General features: G+C 46.0%; 1 protein-coding gene across 2 annotated transcripts in view; it reads right to left on the bottom strand.

The window, feature by feature from the left end:
* Positions 1–25,170, bottom strand: part of B4galnt3 (beta-1,4-N-acetyl-galactosaminyltransferase 3) — a 99,570-nt gene extending 74,400 nt beyond the window's left edge. The window contains exon 1 of one of the 2 annotated variants that reach the window (XR_015440769.1): positions 24,663–25,170. Coding sequence is in view for 1 of the 2 variants with exons in the window: in XM_004837568.2 (XP_004837625.2) it covers positions 24,663–24,831 (169 nt within the window). In the remaining variant the exon portion in view is untranslated. The remainder of the gene's footprint in view (positions 1–24,662) is intronic. The other variant, XM_004837568.2, reaches the window with a different exon arrangement.
* Between the last annotated feature and the right edge of the window lie 1,428 nt (positions 25,171–26,598).

Genomic DNA, 26,598 nt, shown 5'->3' with positions numbered 1-26,598 from the left:
AACCCACAATGGTGAGTGGGAGGGACCAACGACTGTGTTCCCATGGAGTTTTTAACTCTCAGACTTGTCCACACTGAGTCTCCAGCAATTCGTCAATTACAGTTTAGGTTTTCCTATCTGGACACTGGTTTCTTCAGAGGAAACCAGGTTTCTGCTTGTGGATTTGTTTTAGTGAGTTGTGATTCTCTGTATCCACCAGTCTCTCCAAGTGGGAGTGGGGGTATTTTTCCCTGTGATTTTTCCCTCTCTCTGATGGATCTAGAAGTATTGGTTTTTCAGTTCTGATTTTTTTCTTGTTAGGTCAGAGTGGTAACTTCTAATCTCCTTACATGTTGGACTTGTTTTAAAACTAACTTTTACAAGTGTAATTTATCTCTGTCTCATCTTTTTTTTTTTTTTTTTGGATCGGGGATCGATAGAACTCTGGTCCTTGCACTTGAGCAGCAGGCAGCAAAACCACAGAGCTAAATCCCCAGCCCTTTCAAGTGTAATTTATATACAATAAAATATATTCATTTTAAGAGACCCATTTCATGAGTGTTGATAAACATACAGGTTTGTATTTCCTGGATTATTTTTAAAGCTTCATTAGTGGTCTAGTATGCAGCTAGGGTAGAGAACCACTACTCTGTCACTCTTTGTTGCCTGCTGGGGTCTGGGGACTACCAGTTCTAAGTCATCCATATCTTTTTGTTCTTGGATGTAAACACCGTTTCTCCTCAGGAGCCTGAATTTGCTTACTCCTAATGTCATGAAATCAGGCTCAAAGTGGAGACAGGAAACGCACTTGGACGATCAAGTAATTCACTTATCCTTCCAATATCTATTGAAGCTGTACCCATTTTTCATAACTGGTCCCTTGTGCTGTAAGGGCCCCTTTCCACCCTCTACCCACCTTTCCCAGAGAAGACAGCAGCCTCCTCCTCACACCCCTGGCATATCCTTACCTGTTCCCTGTGTCTTCAACCTCCCTCATCTCCCGCTAAATCCTCTTTACCATAAGTCCCAGTTCAAACCCCTCCTCTTCTATGCTAGATTTCCTTTTTTATGAGGTGAGCTCTGCATGCTGGGGAGAACATATCAAGAGGATGTATCATCTTTGTGTGTATATTTTGTCTGTGTAAGAACAGCATAGCTCTCGGGATACTGACTGGATAGGCCATGCTTCTTGGTGTCACCCAAAGCCCATGTACACCACACAATCAAATGTTTATTGGCTGGACCTGGGCTCAGAGAACAGGTACACTGGAAAGGTCCAGGGCAATTTAGCATCTACCTTTTTCATTTTCTTCTCTATCTCATTAACTGTTTCCCATTTCTAGTCTTTCCTGGTGTTTTTATGGTGGTTATTGTTGTTTTACAGCACAGAGATCAAACCAAGAGCCTTGTGATTCTAGGCAAGTGCTTTACCACTGGGGCATATTTCCCCAACGCCCTGGTGTAATCTTCGGATTACCAGCTGTGAGCCCAGAGGCATTCTGGTTATTGCTTAGGTAAATACTTCCACATCTCTTCACTGTGTGTGGGGGGGGGTGGGTGTTGACTGGGGATTGAACCCAGGGCCTTCACACTGAGCTACATCTCCATCCCACCCCCACTTTGTAAGAACTTTAAGTAGAGTCTCACTAAGTTGCTAAATTATCCAGGCGGGGCTCATACTTGCAGTCCTCCTGCCTCAGCATCCCAGAGTGCTGGGATTACAGGCACGAACCCCCCAGCTTTTATTGCTTTTTTTTAAAGAGAGAAAATACATAAAATGTATTAAATGCTTAAAGCATAGGAATACTAGACTCTCTTCCTGCCTATCTTAGTTATTTTTTCATTGAGACAAAATACTTGACACCAAAAGTTAAAGAAGGAAAGGTTTATTTAGCTCACAGTTTGTAGAGGTTTCAATCCATAACTGGCTGCCTCTAAGCCAGGGTGCCATAGCAGACAGGCATCACAGAGAAGAAACAGTTCATGGTGGGAAGAAGGTAACAAAGCAAGCAAGCCAAGCAACCTTAGCAGCTTCTTTCTGCCCCTTTTATAGTCTGTCTAAGCTACAGGGCTTAGGGTAGGTGCCAAACCAATCAGTGGATTGATTTAGTAATCACACACCCATAATCCTAGTTACCTTAGTCCTAGCATTACACTGTGAATCAATCACACACTCTAGATCCAGCCACTTCTGAAAAAGTCCCACCTATGACTGCATTGGGCTTTAGGGGGACATCTAGACAGAAGCCACAACACTGCCTTTTACTTCTAGAACTTCCCATCAGAAGAGAAAGTGTACACCTGACATTTTCAACGTCGCTGCCCTTTAGAATTACTCAGAAGTTGATGCTTAGGTTCCCTTCCTCTCAAGTTGAATTGATTGACTTGGAGTGAGATCTTGGCACGGACAGTTATAGGGGTGTTGCTTATTTGTTTCTGTGGTGCTAGGAATTAACCTGGGGGCCTTGCGCATGGTAGGCAAGTACTCTACTACAGAGCCGCACCCCAGCTTGGTGTAGAGTTCTGAAAGCTAGAGACTTTCAACTTTAAATGTGCAGCCAGGCTAAGAACCACTGGCACAGATCAAGGACTCCAAAACCTCAGCCTTCTCAGCTGAGGATGATGGCCCCAGAGATAACTGTGGCCTGGGCTGCACCAAGACAACAGCAGCTCCGGTGGTAGGCAGGGGTATAGACAGGTGCTTTGTATCTCTAACATCTCAGCCTGGGGGACTCTCACTGACAAAGTTAAGGCCAGCACCCTTGGGAAGGCAGGAGAAGGGAGGATTGTTAACACAGGAATGCTAAAAGCAGGGACTCCACCAGCCCTGCAAAACTGTGATCTTGTGCTCTTGCAGGCAGAGGAAAGATTAAAGGAGTTAACATATGAAAAGCACAGGATTCATTCTCCATAAATGTCAGCTTTTATACTGATACAGGGCTTCTATATTCAAATTCTTTGCATGAAGGAGCAGCAAGTAAAATGAGTTCCATTTTATAGAATTTTAGACAGGTGAAATAACTTTCCTGTCTCCCCACCTCCCAGCCGGCGTACGGGGACAGCTCTTGTGCAAGCTCACCCACCCTCCACCATGTAGGGTCACACAAAGAGGTGAACACTCAAACTGACTGCAAAGACAGCTCACCAGGAAATCCTGAACAAGGGGGGCCATCTCTCTACACTTCTGCTTTATCTCCCATAAAATGGGAACCATACAAGGTTCCTACACCCCATGGGGCCACTGTATTAAATGAAATCATATTTTTCAAGTACACATAGGTGGCCGTTATCACAGCTGTGCTACCACACATACATATCATCCTGTCTTAAAATAACTAACCAACTTGATTTTCTCCTCCTTACCTAGCATCTAGGCAGCTTTCTTTAGTTTGTAAATTCCATTTTTAAATTACTTTTAAAAAGAAATATACATCTCAATGATATATAGAATGGTTTAAAGAATAACACCTGTGTACCCATCACTCTGCTTACGAAACATCATAATCAATTCCTTTGAAGCCCTTTGTATCTCTTCTGTCACATCCCCATCTCTCTTCTCCAAGTAACTGTGCTCCTAAGCTTTGTTCCATTAAGTTACTTTGCTCTGTTATTTTTTGTGATGGGGATGGAACTCAGGACTTTGCACATGCTAGGCAAGGGCTCTAAATGAACTAACCAAGTATAAATGAATTCTAGCAACTGTTTTTTATTTTTGTGTCCACACAATACTGAACTTTATAAGCACTCAGTAAATTCTGGACATCCTGCGATCCCAGCTACCCAGGACGGTGAGGATGGAGGATCACTTGAGCCCAGGAGTTCAGGCCAGCCTCGACAACATAGCAAGACCACATCTCAAAATAAATGAATAAATAAATGAATAAATAAATGTTAGATACAAGAGGGGATGACTTTCCCAGCAGGACCAGGACCAAAAGTGGACTTTTGACTTTCTGGCTATTTAAACTTGAGCGAAGTCCTCAGGAAGGAGGGAGGCGGGGCTCAATGCTCTCTGGGTTCCCTCCCAGCTTAAGTCTCCAATAAAACTAGGAGCTGTTTCCTGGGGCTGGGAACTGGCTTTTATATATGATACTGGAGGGTATCAGTGCTTCCTATGGTGTCCATGGCTCACTGGGAAGCTTCAGGTGGGTAACACATGTGCCAAACCAACAGCTTCTTGAGCCCTGGGATAGCACCAGCTGACCCATAGAGATCTTCATCTCTCTACCCCCGTTTTGATACAAGTATTATCTTTTCTTGCCATTTACTGTGAGCGTCAATAGGAAAAAGGTCAAAGAGCACTTAAATTAGATAATTAGCTTGGTGCTGAGTGGATGGATGTAATTGGTAACTCCAAGACAGTGCCTTCAGCTCTCTTTCAGAGGCTCACTGGTCCTTTCTACAGGGTGCTGAGTCAATACTTTCTGGTCTCCAAGCCACCTGGAAAGGGGAGACAGGATGAAAATACCTTCTTTTGTTCCTCAGTATGGGGGATAGAATCCAGGTCCTTCACACTGAGGTACATCTCCAGCCTTTTTAAATTTTAACCCAGGGTCTAAGTTGCCCTGTCAGGACTTGGACTTGCAATCCTCCCGCCTCAGCCTCCCAAGTAGTGGGAATTACTGGGTACATCCTGGAAAGGATGTAAATATCTTAATGCAAGAAGGAGAAAGGAAGTCTCGCAGAAAGTCATGACTTCAAACTCCCCTCTCTGGTGCCCCCCCCATACATATACACACTCTACCCTCAGGGACGCTCGTTCAGGGCTTTCTCTGCAGTGGAGACAGAGGCAGGAACATGCCCTAGAGCAGAACTGTAGGGCCATGTCTAGGGCTCTAGCAAGGACACTGAGACCTCCCCTGGTCACCCCAGCCCAGTTGCCTGTGCCCAGCCACAGACAGCTGTTGGCAAGGAGTCTCCAGGTCTAAAATTAGCCCAGAGCTCTCCACCCAGGCAGCCCCCCCCACTCGTTTGCTCTGGCAGACTGGGCCCTGCGGTGAGGTAATGACTGGGATGACTGGTCGTGTCTGCCCTGCCTCAGGCAAGGAGGGGGTCAGGTGATGGCCTACAAAGCCACCTCATCGTAGTCCTCTGGCTCTGCAAACATACAGAAGAAGTGGGGCTTTTGGGTGCATGAAGCTGGTTCTGCTTTGCTTCTGCTTTGCTCCACATCTGCATCCCTGGGGTATGCTTGGCCCAGCCTTAACTCCAGGCATACAAAGCAATGGAAAACAAGCTTACTGAATGTTCCAGATGTGCCAGGTTTTCAATTCATCACCACAACCTCGTGAGATCAGGATCATTAATCCCTTGCACAGAACACCACGGGACTGCTCATGAATTAGTTGACCTGAGCTGGTAACCCCGGGGGAAGGAATACAGGAACACAACCCCCCATCTTCTGGAGGGAAGTCTGCTTCATGCAGGGGGCACCTCTGCACCTCCATGAGGCCTCCCTCCCCCAGGCAGAGCCCATGACTCAGTAACTCCCACCTCTAGTTCCCTGGGCTTCTGAAGGTCTGGTCAGGAGGCCTGTGTCAGGAACAGCCAAAATAAGCAGCCAATTCATCAGCCAGAGCCTGGGCAGAAGTCCTCCCACCCTGGGCTACACACACAGCAGCATTTATGCGATGACTTCCCAGCAGGCAGGGAGAAATGGGGGCCAGGCCCTGGGGTGGGGACGGGTCCAGTCCATAGCTCAGAAGTGCAGGGGGTTATGAGAAAGATGACCACGTAGAACACACCCCCAACCAAGTCAGTGAGCCTTTCCATCAGAAGGCTGCCCTGAGCCCTCTCTCATTACCCACAGTTCATCAAACTCAGCTCCTCTCCCCCAGCACCCACCTATGGGAAGCCTCTTCTGTCTCCCATGGGAGAGAAAGTATGAGAAGGTGGAAGGCAGCCACCGTCTCAGGAGTGAGAGCTGGACCCTGTCCCCTGCACCCAACTCCTTGTCCTGCTTAAATGTGAAGCCAAGACTGCACAGCTAGGAAGTAGCTGGAGCTGGACGTGGTGGTGTAATCCGAGCTATTCTGGAGGCTGAGGCAGAAGGATCACAGGTTTAAGCCCAAGCTGGGCAATTTAACAAGACTCTATCTCAGAATAAAATTTTTTAAAGGGCTGAGAAATAAGCTCAGCACCAGTGTTTGCCTAGCATGTGTGAGGCTCTGGATTCAGTCCCCAGTATTAAAAAAAAAAAAGATTCCTTAGAATAATTCCCTGCCTAACTATTCATTCTGTCTCCTTCGCTGGCTGGTTATAGACATCTCAGCCCCCACCTCCACCTCCCCCCACACCGCCACATAAACCTTTCTGCTACTCATGACCAGACCCTAAGTGCCTTGCCTCTACCCAGGTTTCAGTCCATAGAACACCAACTCAGTGGTCTAGGGGAGGGACTGGGGCAGGGTGGGTCAGAAACACTACCAAAGGCACAGGCATGAAACAGAATGCCCTCAGCAAGCATTAAGTTACTCCGGAGAGATTCTAGCCTGTATCTTGTGACCTGACCTGCTGAACTTCTGAGCCATCCTATATCCCTCACCTAGTGCTGAGAGTCTTCACACTTTTGTGAATCTCCCAGCTCCGCAGTGACACGATGCATAAGCCTAACAGGTTGTCTGTGCTGACTCCTTCCTGCTTTGCTTTCTCCTCTCTAATAAAGGAGGTAGAGATGGAGGGAGAAGAGAAGTGGATCCCCTGACCCTAAAACGTGACTGAGGCTCTGATTTCCTGGGACAAAGGGTCCTCCAAGAAAACAAAGTACTGTTGTTCTCCAGGTCAACTCCTCCCCTCATGTGACTGGCTCACAAAAACCCAGCTGGGGAAGGTGTTCACTGCCTTAGGACCTTCCAAACCTTCTTAGTTACATAAAGGATCAGAAAGAAATATGGAAAAACAAATTTTTGACAATTTTTTTCTTTGAAAAGTAGAAGTGTTGCTAGAAGAAATAACTTCAATGGAGTGGTTTTTCTTCTCCTGGCTCTCAGGCCTTCCCATTTCTAAATATATCAAGTGTAATCACTTTGAGCAAACCACATTATGTACAACATGTTTATTTTGCTAAACCAACCAAAAAAACTTTAGATTTGTAAAGGCTGCTAAAAATATTTCATGTTAAAATGTTTCCCTAAAACTATCACAGTATAGTTCATTTCCCAGAAATTGAACCTCTCTCTTCTTTTTTGAATCAGCAAACACTGTGGACAAGGCATACCTATCTCTTTTTCTAAAGGTGGTAAAATTTCACTTCCAGTTTTATAGCTTTTGCTTCAATAAATACTTCCCCTTAACAGGTGGTATTTCCCAGGTAATATAATTAAAGTTTCACTCATGTAGAAAGTTTGTTATGCAAATATTTTTCCAAATTGTCGTGTATCACGGTAAAACTGAATTCTTATTTAATGTGCTAAATCAAGCTTCAACAGTATCTTTCACCTCCTCTTTGTAATCTTCCAAACATGATCTGAACTCACCTGTTGTCAAATCCCTGCAATTTTTCTTTAACTTGTCAGCCATTTCATCTTTTACCCCTACATAGAAGTACCAATAATGCACTTTTATTTGCTGACTAGAACCAGGAGAATGGAAATATCAGCTCTTGTCAACTTGCATCTTTCTATACAGAAGAAGACAATAATGTAAATATATTGCTTCTTTTCCCCTTTTGTGTGGCACTGGGTTAAACCCAGGGAGGGCTAAACTACATCACCAGCCTACTATTCCCCTTTAATTTTTTTTTAAATTTCACTATTTTACCCATGCTAGCCTCAAACCTTCCATCCTCCTGCCTCATCCTCCTGAGTAGTTGGGATTATAGGTGTGTGCCACCACCCCTGGTTGTTATTACATCTTTCTACAAAAGGGTTTTGTAATCCATGTGTTTCAGATTCCTTTGATTTAAAATCAACTTCAAGCAGGGTGTGGTGGCACCTGCCTATAATCCCAGCATTCTGGGAGGATGAGGAGAAGGATGGCAAGTTTGAGCCCAGCCTGGGCAATTTAAGTGACTTAGCAAGATTCTGTTTTAAAATAAAAAAACTTAAACAGTGTTGAGGATACAGCTCAATGTGAAGCCCCTGGGTTCAACCCTTAGTGCCACAAAATAATAAAATAAATAAAACTTCACCTATTCATTATTTTACAGATCATGATTCCATTCGCCTTTTTGGTTTTTTTTTAAGATTCTTTCTACTGGAATGGGCTATTCTCAGGATGCGAGCCTGCAGCCAGGGACCGGCTGAATGAGGAACATCAAGTCTTGGCCTGCCCCTTGCAATTCGAGAATACAAAATCAACAAGAACGTCCCTGCAGGTTACTCTCAACCATGAATGTCAAAGCAGGTGTCATGACAAATTTGAGGAAACCCACACACAGATCACCTCCATCAGAAGCTGAGCTGAGAACATGATCCACCCCCAACTAAGCAGCAATAACTTCTGCTGGCTCACTGGGAAGAAAGGATAAATACGTGATGGCTGGAGTGCAGCTCCACAGTAGAGCACTTACTTATCAACCCTGTGTGAGGTGCTATATTCACTCCCAGATAACACAAAAAGAAAATAAAATTCAAAATTACTTAAGAAAAGAAAGGGAGCATGTTGAGCAAACAAAAAGGGAATGAGCAAGACAGAGTAGTGAGTGACAGGGATGGTATGAACAGCAGTCTACACAACTGGAATTCTGAGCCCAGAAATATAATCTGGACAGGCTGACTAGCACTCTTATGCCTCAAATTGTTCACTGGTGAGCCAGGGATTTAGCTCAGTGGTTTCACTGCCTGCTGCGCAAGAGCAAGGACCCGAGTTCAATCCCTGGTACCAAATAAACAAACAAACAAACAAACAAAAATTGTTCACTGGTAAAGGCCAGGAGGTTGGGCTAACAGATTCCACTTTAAAGGCCAATTTAAATCCGTGTGTAGTGACTGCCTAGTGAGCTGTATTGAGAAAAAGTCTGAGACTGCATCTGGGCTCAGTAAAAGAAGTTCATGTATTGATGGAGATGTCTACGTGATCCTAGAATAAGAAATGCAGTAACAATCTCTGATATCTTGGGCTGAGGGCTGTGGCTCACTGGTAGAGTGTGATTATGTGTGAGGCCTTGGGTTTGAACCCCAAAAACAAAAATCTCTAAGTTCTAGTCCTGTCCTAGGATTCTTTATGTCAGAGATAGCACTCTAAGACTAATCAAAAGACACACACAGGAGCTTTAAAAGCCCATTAAGTGATAGTAATAACAGCAGCGAACATTTATTAATCACTATGATGTATCACGAACTGTTTCTAAGTACTTTATGTGTTATTTCACTTACCTGTCACAACAGAAACCTAGTGAGGGAAGTATTCTTAATAACCCCATTTATGGATAAGGAACAGGATATCCTGAGGCTCAGTGAGGCCCAACTTACTAAGCATTTGAGCTGGAACTCAAACACAGGAAGACTGACTTCACAGTCTTGCTCCTGACTGCTATGTCTTGATGAAGCAAGGAAGAAAGGGGGAGCAAGACACTAGCAGGTGGCACGGAGGGTCCTACGGCAACGGCAGAGGCTGAGACCAAAGTATGGGCTGTGCTGACTCAGAGCTCCCAGTTAACCACTGGCCTCTTTCAGCCACTCTGTCAATGTTTATAGGGAGTGTCAGGCACACAGCCCTTAGCAGAGAGGCACTTTGTACACATAACACAAACCCTGATGAAGTAGAAATAAAAAAAAGTGAATACTCAACTACAGTTTCAGACAACTTAAGTGCAGTGAAAGGACTAAAAAGGGAAGCTTCCCAGGGAAGCCACGGGATAAAAGGGTGGGCAGAGTTTTGAAAAGCAGGCAGAAGGGCCATCATGACACCAGAGCAAAGACATAGATGTGAGAGAAGCCAATCCCAAGGCCCAGCGCTGGCTCTCCCAGGATGAGAGGTGACAGTGCTCTCTGAATGGGCACGTCCAGATACTTGGTTTTCACACTCTCTTCCTCATCTCCTAGCAGCAGAGCTGCTTCCTGGCCCTTTTCCTACTACCTAACATCTGTGCCCTGCCACTAGAGCAAAGGGGTTTAATTGGGAGAATGCTCCCAAGTCAATCAGACCCTGAGAACGTGCTACATGTTGGGCACTGGGTAAGGCACTCAGTTACTAGCTATGGGTCTATGAATAGGGGTCAAGGCCTCTGTACCCTTCCTTTAAAACAGTATGCTAAAAATCCAGGGGGTAGGCAAACTTCTGGGCAGTGGGTCCATTGTTCCTTCATCACATTCTTATAGGTGTATGTGATGTACCAACGGTTAAAAAAAAATCTCTGCACCAGAGAGATGGAAGGGGCAGGGGGATACCCAGGTCCAGGACTCCAGAAATTCACAATCTCATGGGGGAAGACGAACTCAGACATAAATAACTCTGATGCAAGGCAGACTTTGATAAGTGTATTGATGGGGTATGAAAAAAATGCTGTGAGAGGAGGGGGTGCACAGGTAAACTCCAGTGAAGCTTTCAATAGGACACCCCCAGGCCCCTGTGGTTTGGGGATCCAGGTTTCTAGTGAGGGAAAAACAACCACTGCCAATTTCTTCCCAGGCCCAGACAGAGCTTTGAGCCGGCAGCTCTTTCTCATCAGTCTCAGCAGGGAGCTCAGCCTCTGAAAGTGACTCCTCCATCAGGATGTAAAGGAGGACATTATTTTCAGGACAACAGGAGGTGGAAGGAGACGTAAACGCTAAAACCCAGCAATGATCTTGTTCTACGTTCTTTTTTTTTTCCTCTTTTATGCAGCTCCAGTTCTCTGAACTTGGGAAGGTCTTGTAATCCTGACACTCACATGGTGCTTTATCATGTCCTCTATCCCTTGGGTACCTGTTTTAAGAATGCCACTTCTTAGATAGTTCCTGTCCCTCCAAGCTATTCTTTTCTATCACCCCCGGCCCACATCCAGTCACTTTGTGCCACTACCATGTTTGTCTTCCCAGAAAACAATAGCATCTGAAATTTTACCTATTTGTCCATCCAATCATCATCTGCCCCTTCTTCAGTAAAATATAGGCTCCATGAGGGCAGACTTTAATTTTCCTGTTCCCTTCTACATCCCTAATACATAGAATATTTCTGCCATTTAGTGAGTGCTCAGTGAGTATCTGTTCAATGAGTCTGTCACCCTCACCTCTGCATTCTTCTCCAAGACCAGTGTGGTATCCAAATCTCAGAGAGGAACCAACAAGAAGAAATGGAGGCAATTTTTCTCCTGAGAACATGTGTGAGATGCTGAGTAGATAAGGCAGCCCTTAAAATGATCATGACAGGTGTAGCCAGAAACCCACGCATGAAACCCAGACCTTCAGTGCTTCCTTCCCTTCTACACATCAACTGGACTGCCAAACCTGTCACGCCTTTCTACGACATGCTGTAACTTCCATCTATCTCCCTTTTCAGCTGGACACTCACTGCCCACTCTTTGGGTCACTGTAATAATCTCAAGTGGCCTTTTACCTCCAAGCCATCCTGCAGACTTCCAACAGATCAACCTACTTCCAATCACAGCTCCTGGAACATATAAGGGGTCAGTAAGAGCCGGGCTGTGTGGTGGCACATGCCCGTAATCACAGTACTCATGAGGCAGGAGGATTACAAGTTTGAGGCCAGCCTAGGCTACACAGTGAGCTCAAGGCCAGCCTGGACGACATCATAAGACTACCTTAAAAAAAAAAAAGAAAAAAAGATGGAAGAAAAAGAAAGGGTCAATAAATGTTTGAAGAATTAAAATACAAGTTAGTAGATTTAAAAAGATATCTTCATATCAAACGTCCACTTAAAAATTTTTTGTTGCTCCCACCCAGGTCCAAAGTCAGCAGCCTGGCACGAAGAGAATCCACAATCAGGATGCAACCATCTTCCAATCTCATCCCTTCACCACACACACACACCTCTGTGGTAAATGGGCTCCTTCAACAGTCACCTGGCTGGTGCTGCATGCCTGCATGGCAATGTTCACCTTGCTCAGATACACGCGCGCGCGCCAAAATCAGAGACTGGTGGAGCTGGAGCACATCTCCGAATTTCAAGCCAAAGGACTTCCTCTTGGAAAATACAGCAAACTATTTAAACACGCTGGATGAAATATGACTTCTTTTTATTGACACAGTTAAGCCCTCCATAAAGTACAGGAAATTTCCAAGGCCCAAAACATGGAGATGTAACCAGAGGGGCCGTGAGCAGATGCAAACAACCACTTGGTTTTAAAGGCAACCAACAATTTAGATGACAGATCAGGTAAAAATAAATTTGTTTAAAATGATTAAAAATACAAGACTAATATGGTATTGTATCAGCTGCTTGTTTTTTGTAGAGCTGGGGATGGAATCTAGAGCCTCACGCATGCTAGGCAAGAGTTCCACCACTGAGCTCCATGCCCAGGCCCTAAAACAGTATCTTTTTTTTTTTTTGGTACCGGGGATCAAACTCAGGACCTTGCGCTTGCAAGGTAGGTGGCAGAACCACTGAGCTTAATCCCTGGCCCCCAATACAGTATTTTAAAAGGGACCCAACAAATCTGAAATGGAACCAAATAAAACTTACAGAGCCCAAAACTATAGATACTAGAATTTTTAAAAATGGTGTAGAAGTCTCTCCTTCAATTTCTCTCTCTCATTTCTCTCCCCCTGCACAACCTTCTCTGCCTTCTGTTGCTGCTGCTGCTTCAACTGCAGCTGGAAGCCACTCACTTGGAGGCACCTTCATCTCTATCGCCTTTTCCCAAGCTCTCTACTCCGCCGTAAGGAAAGATCACAGAACCAAGAACCTAGGTGCTGTATTCTGTCTCTGGCTGCACAGGAAATCCTCAGTGTCCTCATTCCCTCTGCCAATCTCTGACCCAGAGATGGGGAGGAGCCAAGTAGGAGACCAGCCGGGAGCCGGGGAAGACCCGCCTCAGCAAAGCCACTCACATCCGTGTGATGCTGGGTTGGCCGGCAGAGTGGAAAGAAGCGCATCCGAGGATCTGAAAGATCTCAGCAGGGAGGACTTTCATCTTCAAGGCAACTACTTGTATGGAGACCATGCTGTCAGAGGTGACCCTGGAGGCCAAAGTGGCCAGAAGCCGTGGGACAGCCGCCACCTCTTGGTGCAAGCAACTGAATCTTGCAAGATCAGTACCAGAATGTCAAAGACGGATGTCCCCTTGGCCCTAGAAGAGTTCCACACCTACTTTTTTTTTTTCCTGGCTCGTAGTATATTTTTCTTTTCTTTTTTTTAAAATGAATTTTATTGGTACATTTTAGGTATACAATATAATGACATTTATCATCGGAAATTTGCACCTTATGTACTCTCTTGGTTCTTATTTTTTCCCCCTTCCCCTGCCCTCTCTTCAACTCCTCCATCCCTCCCTATTTACAAAGACTTTGTTTCCATTTTTTCATTTTCTCACATTAATTCCATTCCCTTCTTTTTTTTTCTTTCTGGTACCAGGGATCGAACTTGGGTCCTTGCGCTTGAGCAGCAGGCGGCAAAACCACTGAGCTAAATCCCCGGCCTTTCCATTCCCTTCTTTCCACACCTACTTTACTTTTTTTGGTGGGGGCGGGGGGGGGGTACCGAGGATCGAACTCAGGTCCTTGTGCTTGTGAAGCAGGTGGTGGAACCACTGAGCTAAATCCTCGGCCCATCCACACCTACTTTTAAAACAAGCAACCCATCCCAAAGATTATAAAATAAAAGGCCAAGCCAGGCTCGGTGGCCTATGTCTGTAACGGAGCAGCTCAAAAGGATCTTCAAACTCAGCATAGGCAATTTAGTGAGACCCTAACTCAAAATTAAAACAAAAAGGCTGGAGATGTAGCTCAGTGCAAAGGCTCTGGGTTCACTCTCCAGTATAAAAGATAGAAAGAAGGAAGGAAGGGACAGTGGGGAGGAGGGAGAGAGAGAGAAGGAAGAGGAAACAGACATGAAGAAACTAAAAAAGCCTGGCATGGTGGCACATGCCTGTAATCCTAGCCACTCAGGAAGCTGAGCCAGGAGGATCACGACTTGAAGAAAGCCTAGGCAACTTAGTGAAACCTTGTCTCAAAATTTTTTCACAAGTCCTAAAAAGTTTTATTTGGTTCTATTTCAAACGTTAGGTCCCTTTTAAAATATTCTATTAATCTCATGTTTTTAATCATATAAAACTAATTTATTTTATCTAATCCACTCTCCACGGTAAGCCAGTTGTAGAGCTAAGATGTAAACGAAGGTAACTACCTGCCTAATGGTCCCACCTTCTAGTCTATGTTAGTCAGCTTCCCACTGCTGTGACAAAACACCTGAGGAAAGATTTGGCTCACGGTTTCAAAGGCTTCAGACCCTGGTTACTTGGCTCTGGAGTTTCCGGGCCTGTGGTGAAGCAGAATATAATGGCTGGAGAATATGGGGACCAGGAAGCAGAGAGCTTGCTTTTACAACAAAACCCCTCCCCCAAATCCATTAAGCTTTGAATCCATAAATGAATTAATCTTTTGATGAGATCAGAGTCCCTAAAAGGTTCCACTTTTGACCAGGCCTTTAACACATATACTTTTAGGGGACATTTATGATCCAAACCTTAACCCAGTCCCTGAAATCTTTAGAGTACACTCAAGGGCGTGCTGCAAAGGGACAAGCTACTTAGTCTTTCCTAAATGCCATGCTCTTATACCCTGGTAGATCTCCCAAAATATCTCATTCTTAGCAAAATCCATGATTTCTTTTTCTTTTTTTTTGTATATCCTTTTATTGGTACATTTTAGGTGTACAATGTAATGACATTCATCACTGGAGATATGCACCTTTACATACTCTCTTGGCATGATTTCTAACCTACCCCTATCCCCAAAGGAAATCTTTGCCTAGGATAGGGATGGAGAGACAGAAGCAGTGCTGATCATGGAAAAAGAGAGTGGTTGAAGAATGTATGTTTGGTAGCAGGGGCTGGGCTTGGATGGCCTGATATTATTGTTCAGATCTAGAATCTCCCCCCAAATGACTCATGTTCAGAGGTAGGGCTTTTGGCAGGTAACTGGGTCACGGAGGCACTATACTCATTGGTGGGCTAATCCACTGATGAGTTCATTGCTGAATGTGCTGTTAAGAGGTGGGACTCGGTCAGAGGAAGGGGTCACTAGTAGTATGACCTAAAAGTATGTATTCTTTTCCCCAGCTCTTCCCTTCTGTCTCTGCTTCCTGGCTACCATGAGATGAGCATCTATCCTTCAACAGGCCCTTCCACCATTCCATTTCTGCCTTGGAGCCAGCCAACCATGGACTGAAAACATGAAACAAAATAAACTTTTCCTCCATTAAGGTGTAGGCGTTAGGTATTTTGTCCCAGAGACAAAAAAGTGACTAACACACCTACCAAGTGCTAGGGGCTGGATGCAGCTGTGTTGTGGACTCTGAAGGTGAACCAGCACTAGCCAAAAGGCCAGTTAAGAAATGTACCTATTCACAGGTGCCCACCTGCCTTGCCCTTCTCCACTCCCAACCAGACCGTAAACTCCTATGGGGAAGAGATGGGAACCAACATTCCCTGAGCTCCTATAAAATTCCCTGAGTCTATAAAATCTAACTGGGCACCCACTGTGTGGGGGGCTCACTAAACCTTGTAAGAAAAGCTCTACAGGGAAGGTGTTCTAACGCCATAACCCAGATGAAGCATCTGAGGCTCGGAAAGAGATAAGGACCCAATCTAAGGTCCCATAACAGAGCTTGGAATTGAACCCTGCCCTCTTTTCCTAAGAACCATCAGTGTTTTCATTCCATTCAGTACCCCACACAAAAAAAATGTAAATGCTCCAGAAACATTTTGCTTTAACTTTTAAAATGAGTCACCTCTGCAACCATTCCAGATTTGCAAACTAAAAATTTTAAAAAACATAAATGTACCAATAAAAGAATTTAAGCAAAAAATAATAATAATAAAATAAAATATACATCAATTTAGGGGCCAGGGATTTAGCTCAGTGGTGCTGCCAACTGCCTTGCAAGCACAAGGTCCTCAGTTTGATCCCTGGTACCTGCTCCCCCCCTCCAAAAAAAATATATATATCAATTTCTTGGGCATTTCCAGATAAAATCCCTTGAAATGCCATTTCGCTTCTCCTACCACCACATTTCTTTTTCTTTTCCCTTCCTTGGGTCCTCTGCCCATGACCTGATGCTCCAAAACACAATGTCACCTGCTATGAAGTAGGACACAACTATAGATTCTGCCAAGCAACTGGTACAGTCCCAGCACTCAGGAGGCTGAGGCAGGAGGATCACCATGAGTTTGAGGCCAGACTGAACTACATAGTGAGACCCTGTCTCAAAAAAAAAAAAAAAAAAAAGAAAAAGAAAAAGAAATGAGTAGAAGAAGCTCTTCCTTGGGCCTACTTTCTCACTGTTAACAAAGGGGCTGGATTGCTAATGTTTGTGACTTTCTGCATCCGTACGCTGAGGCCAGGCAACAGGCACCGATCTTACAGTTCACAGTCTCCCTGTTGCTCTGAGGGTATTCATTCTGGCTGGTCAGGCAGGGTGATGCCCACATGACAAATGGACTTCTGGTCTTCCTGGCCAACCACTGACTTGTTTCATCAGGAGTGTCAGGGATTCCCCAAGTTTTACTGAATTTGTCATGTGTTTATGTCATTCTTTTTTTAACAACAGTGCTCAGGCCCCAACATCTGTCACTAAATTCCAAGTTTTTGATAGTCTTTTGATACAGAAAGAGGTGAGATTTACTTTTGGATGGCACTCAACTTTTCAGTTACCCTAACTAAAGATGGAAAAAAATCAGGCATGGTAACTCACATTTGTAATCCCAGGAAGATTGAGGCAGGAGGGTTACAGATTTGAGCCCAGCCTGGGCAACTTAGCAACTTAGTGAGACCCTGTCTCAAAATAAAAAGTGACAAGTATGTATCTCAGTGGTATAGCATCCCTGGGTTCAATCTTCAGTACCACCAAAAAAAAAAAAAAAAAAGGCAAATAATTTTCCAGCTCTTAGAGTTGTTTTTGTTTTTATTAGTACTGAAGATCAAAAACAGGGCTACTTGATCACTGATCTATTCTCAAGTCTCTTTATTTTTTATTTTGGGAAGGGGTCTCTCTAAGTTACCCAGAATAGGCTGGAACTTGCTGTCCTCCTGTCTCAGCTTTCTCAAGTAATTGGGATTACAAGTATGTGCCTCCATGCCCAGCTACTGATTTCTTTTATGCCTTGATTTGGTCCAGAAAAAATTAAAGTGGTTTATAAGGTCTATAGGATATAAGATGACATAAATTATAAGCAATTGTGAAAGAAAAAGGGTAGCCAGCTGTCATGGCACATGCCTGTATTCCTAGCACTTTGTGAGGCTGAGATGGGAGGATCTCAAGGTCAAACCCATCCTGGGCAACTTAGTGACTTAGCAAGACTGTGAACCCCCGCCCCCAAATAATAAAGAGCTGGTGATGTACTGTAGCTCAGTGAGAAGGCTTTGAATCTAGTCCTCAGGCCCATCAAAAAGAGAAAAAGAGAAAAGAAGGTATAGGGATAAAACCACCAGAAAAATACAGATCAAAAGCTGAGGATGTAGATCGGTGACAGAGCACATGCCTAGCATACACGAGGCCCTGGTTTGATCTCTGGCACCACACACACACACACACACACACACACACACACACACACACACACACACACACACATCAAATACAGATCATAAAATCTCATATTTTTCTCCAAGCAGGAAAAATAATTGAGTTCTAAAGGTTTCTAGCTACCAATACAAAAGGAAAAACAAGCATTTGTGCAATATAAGTGACCAATAAAAATTAAACTGGCCAAAAGAAGCACAGATATTCCTGATATCAAGATCTGAAGAGGGGCCAGGGATTTAGCTCAGTGGTTTCCTCTCCTGCTGCGCAAGCGCAAGGACCTGAGTTTGATCCCCAGTACCAAAAAAAAAAAGATCTGAAGAAACATTTTTGGGGGAATTCTCATGCACAGAACAATCAACAATTCCTAATGCATCCTTGCAGCAGCTCAACTGGAGTTTCACAGATCTCTATCTTACAGTCAGACCCGTGCTCTTCCTTGGCCACAGCTAAGATGGTTAACATACAAAAAAGTAGTTTTATAGGGGTTACTGTGGTCCAGAAACACGGCTGTCATCTGGAATAATGAACATGCATTATTTTCAGTAATCACAAAGATTATTTTAAAAATAAATTACAGTGTATAATTCTATTATAATGATATAAAAAATAGGCCAAACCAATGTATGCTGATGGCAGTGACTGAAGGTAGTGACTGAAACCCACGCAGGAGCTTCAGGGGTACTGGTCACACTTCTTCCCAACATGTGCGTTACACAGATACGCGAGTTTCTGGAAAATGTTCATCAAGTTGTACACGTGTCTATGAGCACTTTTTCTGTACTCAGATACTTCCATAAAAAGTTTAAAAAAAACCACAGAAAGACCAAAAGGACAATTTGGATACTTATTTTCCAAAAAAGTTGGTTAGTATCAGGATTTTTTTTTTTTTTTTTTTTTGAGACAGGGTCTCACTCTGTAATTCAAGCTAGCCTTGAACTCACTATGTAGCCCCGGCTGGCCTCATAGCAATTCTCCTGTCTCAGCCTCCTGAGTACTAGGATTACAGGCATGCACCACCGTGCCTGACAGGACTTTCATAGCTAAGGGGAAAAAAATCAACTGTAACTCAGTGGTACAACGTGTGCTGAGCAGGCACAAGGACCTGAGTCCAATCCCAGCACAAAAGTAAAAAACAAGCCTACCAAACTAAAAAACAAACCTTAGCACATACTAAAATACCAGAGGACTGGGAGTTGGGCATGTTGGTATGCACCTGTAGTTCCAGCACTCAGGAGACTGAGTCAGAAGCATCACTTGAGCCCAAGAGTTTAAAAAAAGGAGAGGGTGGACGGAGGATGCAGCTCAGTGGTAGAATACTGGCCTACCACGTTTGAGGCCCTGCGTCTGATCCCCAATACTGCAAAAAATAAATAATTAAAACATCCATTTTTGTTTATCTAATGGAGACTTCCAGTATTTAAACCAGAACCTGAGAGTGTAAAAATTTAAAGAACCTATCTGTCATGCTTTGCTCAGAATACATAACACAGTAATTCAGCCCAATATCCTTTATATAAACAATCCAAACTATTCTCAGCTCCTTCAGTAGTATTACTTTATTTTATTTTATTTTATATGAGCTAACCTATAAATCTGCTAGTTATGTGTATTACAAGGTCAAAGCAGGATTGTCTAAAGGCTTAAATGTACACCGGTAGTTAGCCTAGATCAGACCTCATCATCTTTAGATAGAAGGAAAAGTATCCATAGAAAATAAAAGAAGGGGAGTTGTTGAGATGGGTAGAGCTCAGTGCAGGCTAGAGTGAGTGGCTGACTCCAAGAACAGGCTCCCTCCCAAAGCAAACTTGCTATGGCCGCTGCTCTGCTCTGCTCCGCTCCATAGAGCTCAGCACTAGGGCAACACAGGCACCACGGCCTGGAAAATTACTGCAGTGCACTTACCAGCCTCTCCTGAAACCAGCAAAGAAGCAGCTATTTCAGACCTTGTGCTGCAGGGCTAACCATGCAGGGGATCTGAACGACTCCCAGGACAGGAAGCAGCTGGCAGCCAGGAGAATGGGACCTCAGGATCCCTGGGTGGTGAGCAGGATGAAGACAGTAAATGTGTTGTTGAGATGCTGGGGAGACATCAGAACGGGGACTGAAGAGACCCAGAAAAGGGGATACACCAAACATGGATACAGTCTCTTGTCTCACCTTGCATTTCTGTTCTAGGCGGTGCTAGCCCAAAGGAAGCACAGTTCTAACAAAGCACTGCTGAGCCAACCACAGTGGTACACACTTGTAATCCCAACTACTCGTAGACTGAGGCAGGAAGACAGTAAGTTCAAGACCAGTGAGACCCTATCTCAAAATAAGATTTAAAAATGGATAGGGGAATAGTTCAGTGGAAAAGCACCCACCTAGCATGCATGACACCCTGAGTTCAATCTCCAGCACTGCTAAGAAAAAAAAGAGAGAGAGAAAGCCTTGATGGCCTAATTCTTACCTTTCACATTTATATTCAGAGGCTATCGTTGTTTATATGCATGATGGTACAAGGAACAAGAATTCCTAGGTTCTATTCTTGGTTCAGTCACTGATAAACAGAGTATCTGTTGGTGGAAAATATGAGGTGCCTGGAAATTCAGAGCTGACTGTTCATAACCACAAGGCACTTATGCGAGTGCCTAGTATGTGCCCAGAATTGAATATTAATTTGAAGACGCACACAGCAGCCAGGTGAAATAAATAAGCGTCAGTGTACAGAGAGGTAAATAGGACGAGGGAAAAAGAGCCTGAGGTTCCAGGGAAAGAGAAGCCATTTGTCCAGGCTGCAAGAGACTTACTTCCAGCCTGCAGAGACCAGAGGAAGCAGCTGTGCTTGCCCCTGCTCTGAGTTTCGACTCTCAGCCACACTATCCCTCCTTTACCCAAACATCTGTCTCATTTGTTCTCCCCCCTCCCTGCCTGTATCTCAGATTACTGCTCTGTCCTGTTACCTCTGTACTGGAGGGTTTGTATGCCTTCCAAAGTAGAATGGCCGAGGTGACCCAGAGCTGATGAGCTTGCCTGACATCTATGGGTGTGCCTCCCTCACCCACTCACAGCCATCAGCAATCAGAAGGCCACCCAGGGAGATGCAATATAGACAGAGAGGGGCTGTACAGGCATAAGGCAGAAAAAGCCAATTAGTTTCTAGGTGTGAGAGTCCAGCATCTAAGGCTGACACTTCAACAGGGACATTCCAGACCCAGCTTTGGGAGATCCGAAAGGACATGAGTGCAAACTACTCCTCAGTTGAGCCTTTGCATAGAAACATCAAGTTGGTCTCAGGGATAGATCAATTATAGAACAAAGAACTTAGAAGCCTGTTTAGTCCAGACCTCTGCCTTCAGGCTTCAGAACCTTGGCTAATCCAAGCTGAACAAATGGGCATAACATGTTAAAACCTGCCTCAATGGAGAGGCTTTAACTTCCAGCAATACTCTCTTTACTGGACTGCTTTTCAGCCAGGACACACCAGTACAGCTACATCAGTTATTAAAATACTAAAACACTTAGGCACATGTTTGTATACAATATGGCCCCGGGTCCTCTGAACAACCATGACCTATCCCTAGGGCAGTTTTTGCTGTTGTTTTTTAGTACTGAGAATTGAATGCAGAGCATTCACACTGGATTCCTTTTGTGTGTGTGTGTGTGTGTGTGTGTGTGTGTGTGCGCATGCGCGCGCGCGTTATTTTTTTTGAGACAGGATTCCCTTTTTTTTATTGTATTTTATATTCTGAGACAAAGTCTCGCTAAATTGCCCAGGTTGAGCTCAAACTTGCAATCCTCCTGCCTCCACCTCCCAGAGTACTGGGATTACAAACAAGTCCCACTGCACCCAACCTCCCAGGGCAGCTTTACAACCCAGGAACTAAAGAGTTACTGTTGGCCAGAAGGAGTGGTGAACAAAAACCCCAGCATTCAGGAGGCTCAGGCAAGAGGATCATGACTCTGAAGCCTGTTCCAGCACCACCATTTGTTGTTACATAGTTTTACTATTATCCTTCACTGTTCCATTCAACAATGCCATCCCACCTTAAAACTTTCAATGGTTTTCCTACTTTTTATGGACTAAATGCCACACCTTACAATTGTTATTCAATTGAATTGTTATTCAAAGCCTTTCACATCATCCTATAGTCTCCTTCATGGCTTCTGTCTCACCAATCCTAGTTATTCAATGTTCCCAAACGGTAATGTTGGTCTTTCTTTGTTCATCTGCTCCTTCTGCCTGGAATAGTCTTCTTTCTGTAATTTATCAAAATCTTACTAGGCACCTTAAGATCTCCCCAAATGTCCCACTTTGGTGAAATGAATTGAAAGAGTTGTGCTGCATTTCCAGAAGTGTCACAGCAATATCTAGGTTCTACATTTGGAAAACTTGATGACTATTTTGTATTCTAGTTATGTTTATAGATGCATCTTGCCCCCTCCTAGTCAGAAACTATATCCTGACCATCATATCTAAATGGTCTGGCACAATGTCTTTTCTAGTATGCACTTAACAAATATTTGCATAAATAAGTGAGTGAACAGCCCTAATTCTTTTATCCAAAAGGGCCATTTACTATGTGTTAATGATTTGGGTTGTTTTCCTCTGAAGCTAACCCAGTTGTGGTTGTATCTTTTTTTGCACATGGAGCCCAAATTGCACACCATCCATATCTTAAACTACTGGGTTATTTCACGAAAAAAGCAAGAAGCATGCTTCCCTGTCATTACTTTACCACCCTGGAGTTTGGGACTGCCATCTCTTCCAGCACTAGATCAGTGCATAGGGACCAGCAAATGAGGGGTTCTGGGCAATGCAGGCTGGCCCTACAGATGACAGGAAAGCTGGTGGTAGAGTGAGTTGGCACAGACTGCTGGAGAGAGGAGCCAGGGTGGCTTGCTGGAAAGCAGGGCCAAAATGGGGCTCCAGTTGCTAAGGTCAAGGCCCTGGATAGAGTCCTGGAGGGGCAGTTTTACTACTCTGCTACCAGTATGCTCAGATGTACCCTCTTCCCTGCCTCTTTTCCTAGTTCCTCCTCCCCCACTGTCCCTCCAGAGGAATAGCTCTGAGCTGGGCATATGACCTATAAGACAGAGGAAATTCTGATGTAAGATGTCTGGGCAACAATTTCTTCTTCTGTATTTTTATTTTATTGCTGGCAATGAAACCCAGTATGCTGTACTACCGAGCTACAGCCCCAGCCCCAGGTCTTCTTAACAACAACAACAAAAAGGAGACAAGAAGGTAAAAATCAAAGCCACTGCCTGAATCTCATCCCATTGAAAAATCCAGAAAGAGAAGGTCATAGTCTCAGCAGATGAATTTCAGGGTTCTAGGAGGCTGAGATAAAGAAACAAGTGACCCATCAGTGTCCACGTTCAGTCTCTTGTTAAAAGTCACAGAGTAACAGCCAGTTCTAGAACAGGAAGCTGGGAACGATTTTCTGGAGAAGGTTTGGTCTGGAAAAAGAAACTGAACAAGAGGACCAAATCAGACTTAACCAGGAGGTAAACCCAGCAGATCCAAGTGCTGATGGCTCAGACTGGAGGCTCCATACAAGAGAGTCCAGACTTGGAGGAAAAAGCTCACCAGGGCAAAAGAAATGGTGAGCAGGGAGAGGGAAGGATGTCAGTGACTTCAGTGTCACAAAGCTGGAGTTTTTCTATCTTCAATGTGTGCAAAGGATCCCCCGGAGTCCTTTAAAGGCCTCTCACCTGTACACACTCAACTGAGCCCAGTCACCTGGGACTGAGTGGCCAAGATGAGGAGAAGTAGAAAGACTCAGGGGAGGGAGAAGGTTAGCTGCGAGAAGGCAGGCTGGGGCCCTGGAAGAAGACTCTTCCTATGCAGAGCTGTGCAACCCTGGCTGAGCGAAGCCATCCTCCAGCGGCCACAAAATCTTAGCATCCAGACTGAATGGAACCTTAGAGGTGTGGTAGACTAAATTCTTCCTTTTCTTAAGAAGCTGTCACTACCCTCTTTGAATCCTCGGCTAACTCCTGGTAGGGCCAGTCAGCCAACTCACTGCCACAGACAGGTTACGCCATAAATATACGCCTCTAACCTGATCCAGCTGTTACTGTCCCTAGTAATTCCCTCTTTTTGGCCACAGTAGGCAAAGCACCACACCCTACTCTAGGAGAGGAATTGACACAAGTACACATCTCTCCTCGAGTTTCCTGAAAGGGGAAGTGAAGCCTGGGAGCCAGAGCTTCAGAACCCTGAACCTGCTGCCCCTCAGGTTGGGAAGGGCACCTGGAGTTCTTGAAATCACCCCCTTCCAAGCTATTCCAATGACCTTTTACTTTGTTAGGCCCATCGAAAATACACTGAAAGTCACTTGGCGGCCCACCCTTACTTTTTAGTAAAAAAGAGACTTTTTCTCCCGTTTTCCTAGAAGAATTGAGGCACGGAAACACCCAAGTGGCTTTGGTGAAATTAAGATGGAAGTAGGAATCTACCCACTGCCCTGTCCACTGCCGCCTACTGTCGCCAGGGCAGGGTCTGGAAAGTTTGGTAGAATCGGCAGATTTTGCGCGGAAGGCTTCAGAAAACTAGCAGAAAGCGGCCGGGAAGAGGAGAGGACGCGGCTCAGCGGAAAGGTGGGAGCCCCGGCGTTAGAAGACGGGGTTAGTAGGGGTGCTGGGCTGACAAGGTCGCTCTGAGAAGTCAGGCTAAGAAGAGAATCGCCGAAGACGCAGCAGGAGAGGAAACGCAGCGAGCGCAGAGAAGGAGGTCGGCAAAGTTTGGGCCCCGCCGCCGGGAGCGCGCGGCCTCGGCGCAGCCGGCCGAAGGCATCACGGACCCGGACCCCAAGTCGGCGAGCAAACGCAGCCGCGAGCCCGGAGCGGTGGGAAGGGCCCAAGCACCGCCGGCGCCTCGGCCAGGCACCCCCAGGGAGAAGTGAGGAGCCCCGAGGACGGCCCGGCCCCCCTCGGCCCGGCGCAGGCCCGGCGGTGAGCTCGGCTCGTGCCCCGCAGCCCTCGCGCGCCCTCTCCGCGAGCGGGCACCTGGACGGGGTCTGGGCGGAGAGGCGGGTCCCCCGGCGGGGCGCGCCCTCACCCCCGGGGCTACTTACTCCGATTCAGGGGGTTGCCGCCGACCTGCGCCGACGCCACCAGTTCCAGATAGAGCGTCCAGAGCCCCACAGACACCACGGCGAGCAGCAGCAGCAGCCGGAAGCGCCTCCGCAGCAGCCTGGCCGGGCGCAAGAGCAGCAGGAGCGGCGCGGCCCGGGGGCTCCCCATGGCGCAGCGCCCAGGCCCCGCCAGCGCGGGCTGCTGCCCCCGCCCTGCCCCGCCCCGGCCGGGCCCCGCGCCCCGGCGCCCCGAGCCCGGCCCGGCCCGGCGTCTCAGGGCTGCGCCGAGGCCGTGTCCCCCGGCCGCGCTGCCGCGGGGCGCCCGCTCATGCTCCGCTCGCGGGGGCCCCTGGCTGCCGGGCGCCTCGCACGTCTGCTCTTCCCCGAGTGTCCTCCGCGCCCGGCTCCGGCTCTCCGCTCCACGCCTCTCCTCGTCGCTCTCGTCCTCCCTCCCTCCCTGCTCGTGCTCACTCTCACTCGCGCCCAGGGGATAGCTTCCCTAGGGCCCGCCCTCCTGCCTCTCCCCTCTCCTCCTCCAGCTCCGGCGCTGGCTCACACCCCACCTGTCCCGCCTCCGCCTAGGCCCCGCCCCGGCGCAGGTGGGCTCCGCCTCCGAGGAGCCCGGGGACTGGGAAGAGCCCCTCGGGACCCAGCGGGCAGCCAGAGGGGGCGGGGCAACAGGTCACCCGTGCCACCGCCGACTGGGGACGGGTGGAGGCGGAAGGGAGGGGACGAGTTGTGCTCTCGACTCTGACCGAGGGAAACCGAGTCATCGCCCAGGCGCTTGAGGGTGTTTGTCCCAAGCAGAAAAGTGGAGTAGAGGCCAGTTGGGGTTTAGGTGACCCCTGTGTGGCTTCAGGGCTTTTTGTTGCATACAGGTTCCTTGCTTGGGAACCAAGAGTAGACATATTAGTTGAGAGGCAATGAACATTTAATTCAGCCAAATCAGTTTGAAGATCTTCCTTCCTGCCTCAGTCTCCCGTTTGAGAGGCACTGGGGAAGTCATACGGCCCCAGGGGACTCTAACAAGTAGTTTTCTCCCATTCTGGGATGGAATAGCAGTTGGGAGAGAATAGATGTTGGAGAGTTCTGAAGAAGAATTAAAAACCCAAAAAAGGATTTAAGGGTGTACTCAGTTGTAAAGAACCTGCTTAAACCATGCAGGAAGCTCTGGGTTCAATCCTCAGCACAAAGGGGAGGGGAGAAGGACTTGAGAAGACTGTGGCTTTTTATATAGTCTGCATTCCAATTCTGACCTTCAGGAAGTAGACCATTATTATCTCACTTAAATGAGATAAGTGAAGTCCAAAGGAGCTGCTGGAGGTCATTCAGCAGGTGACAGTACAGTTTTCTTTTCCATTCTTGCCTGGAGAAAAAGGTAAGACTGTGGAGAAGATGGAAGATCGAAAATGTCCCTGGACATCTTCAAATCAAGTGTATATCATGCAAATATTGACAAAATAGAGGTCCACAGAATTAAATACTATATTTGCCTTCTCTCTTCTCCACCTTGGTTGGCAGTTAATATCCAATAGTCTCTACTGGACTATTATAACTTTTCCCAACAGCCCGCCTAGCTCCATCCTTCTGCCACACTAACCCTGCCACTGTCTCCTCTGTCTCCAGATGGCCTTAATAAAATCCTGATGTTAGGGGCCGGGGATTTAGCTCAGTGGTTCCGCCGCCTGCCTTGCAAGCGGAAGGATCCGGGTTCGATCCCCAGTACCAAAAAAAAATCCTGATGTGTCCACATACCTGCTCAAAAATATTCAATGGCTTCCCAGTGCTTACTGACTAAAATGCAGACTGTATTAGGCAGGACAATCACAAGTTTGACCCCAGCAGAGACTGTGTTTCAAAATTTTAAAAATAAAAATGAACAAGAATGTGGCTCCACGCAAAAGTCCTATGTTCAATCCCAGTACCAGAAACATAA

This window comes from Heterocephalus glaber, unplaced genomic scaffold, assembly GCF_053883595.1.
Source record: "Heterocephalus glaber isolate CG9 unplaced genomic scaffold, H.glaber_assembly_v1.0 deba00000281, whole genome shotgun sequence".
NCBI classification, from domain to species: domain Eukaryota; kingdom Metazoa; phylum Chordata; class Mammalia; order Rodentia; family Bathyergidae; genus Heterocephalus; species Heterocephalus glaber.
The sequence above is the reverse complement of the archived record's forward strand: the minus strand, read 5'-3'. Positions and strand labels throughout refer to the sequence as shown.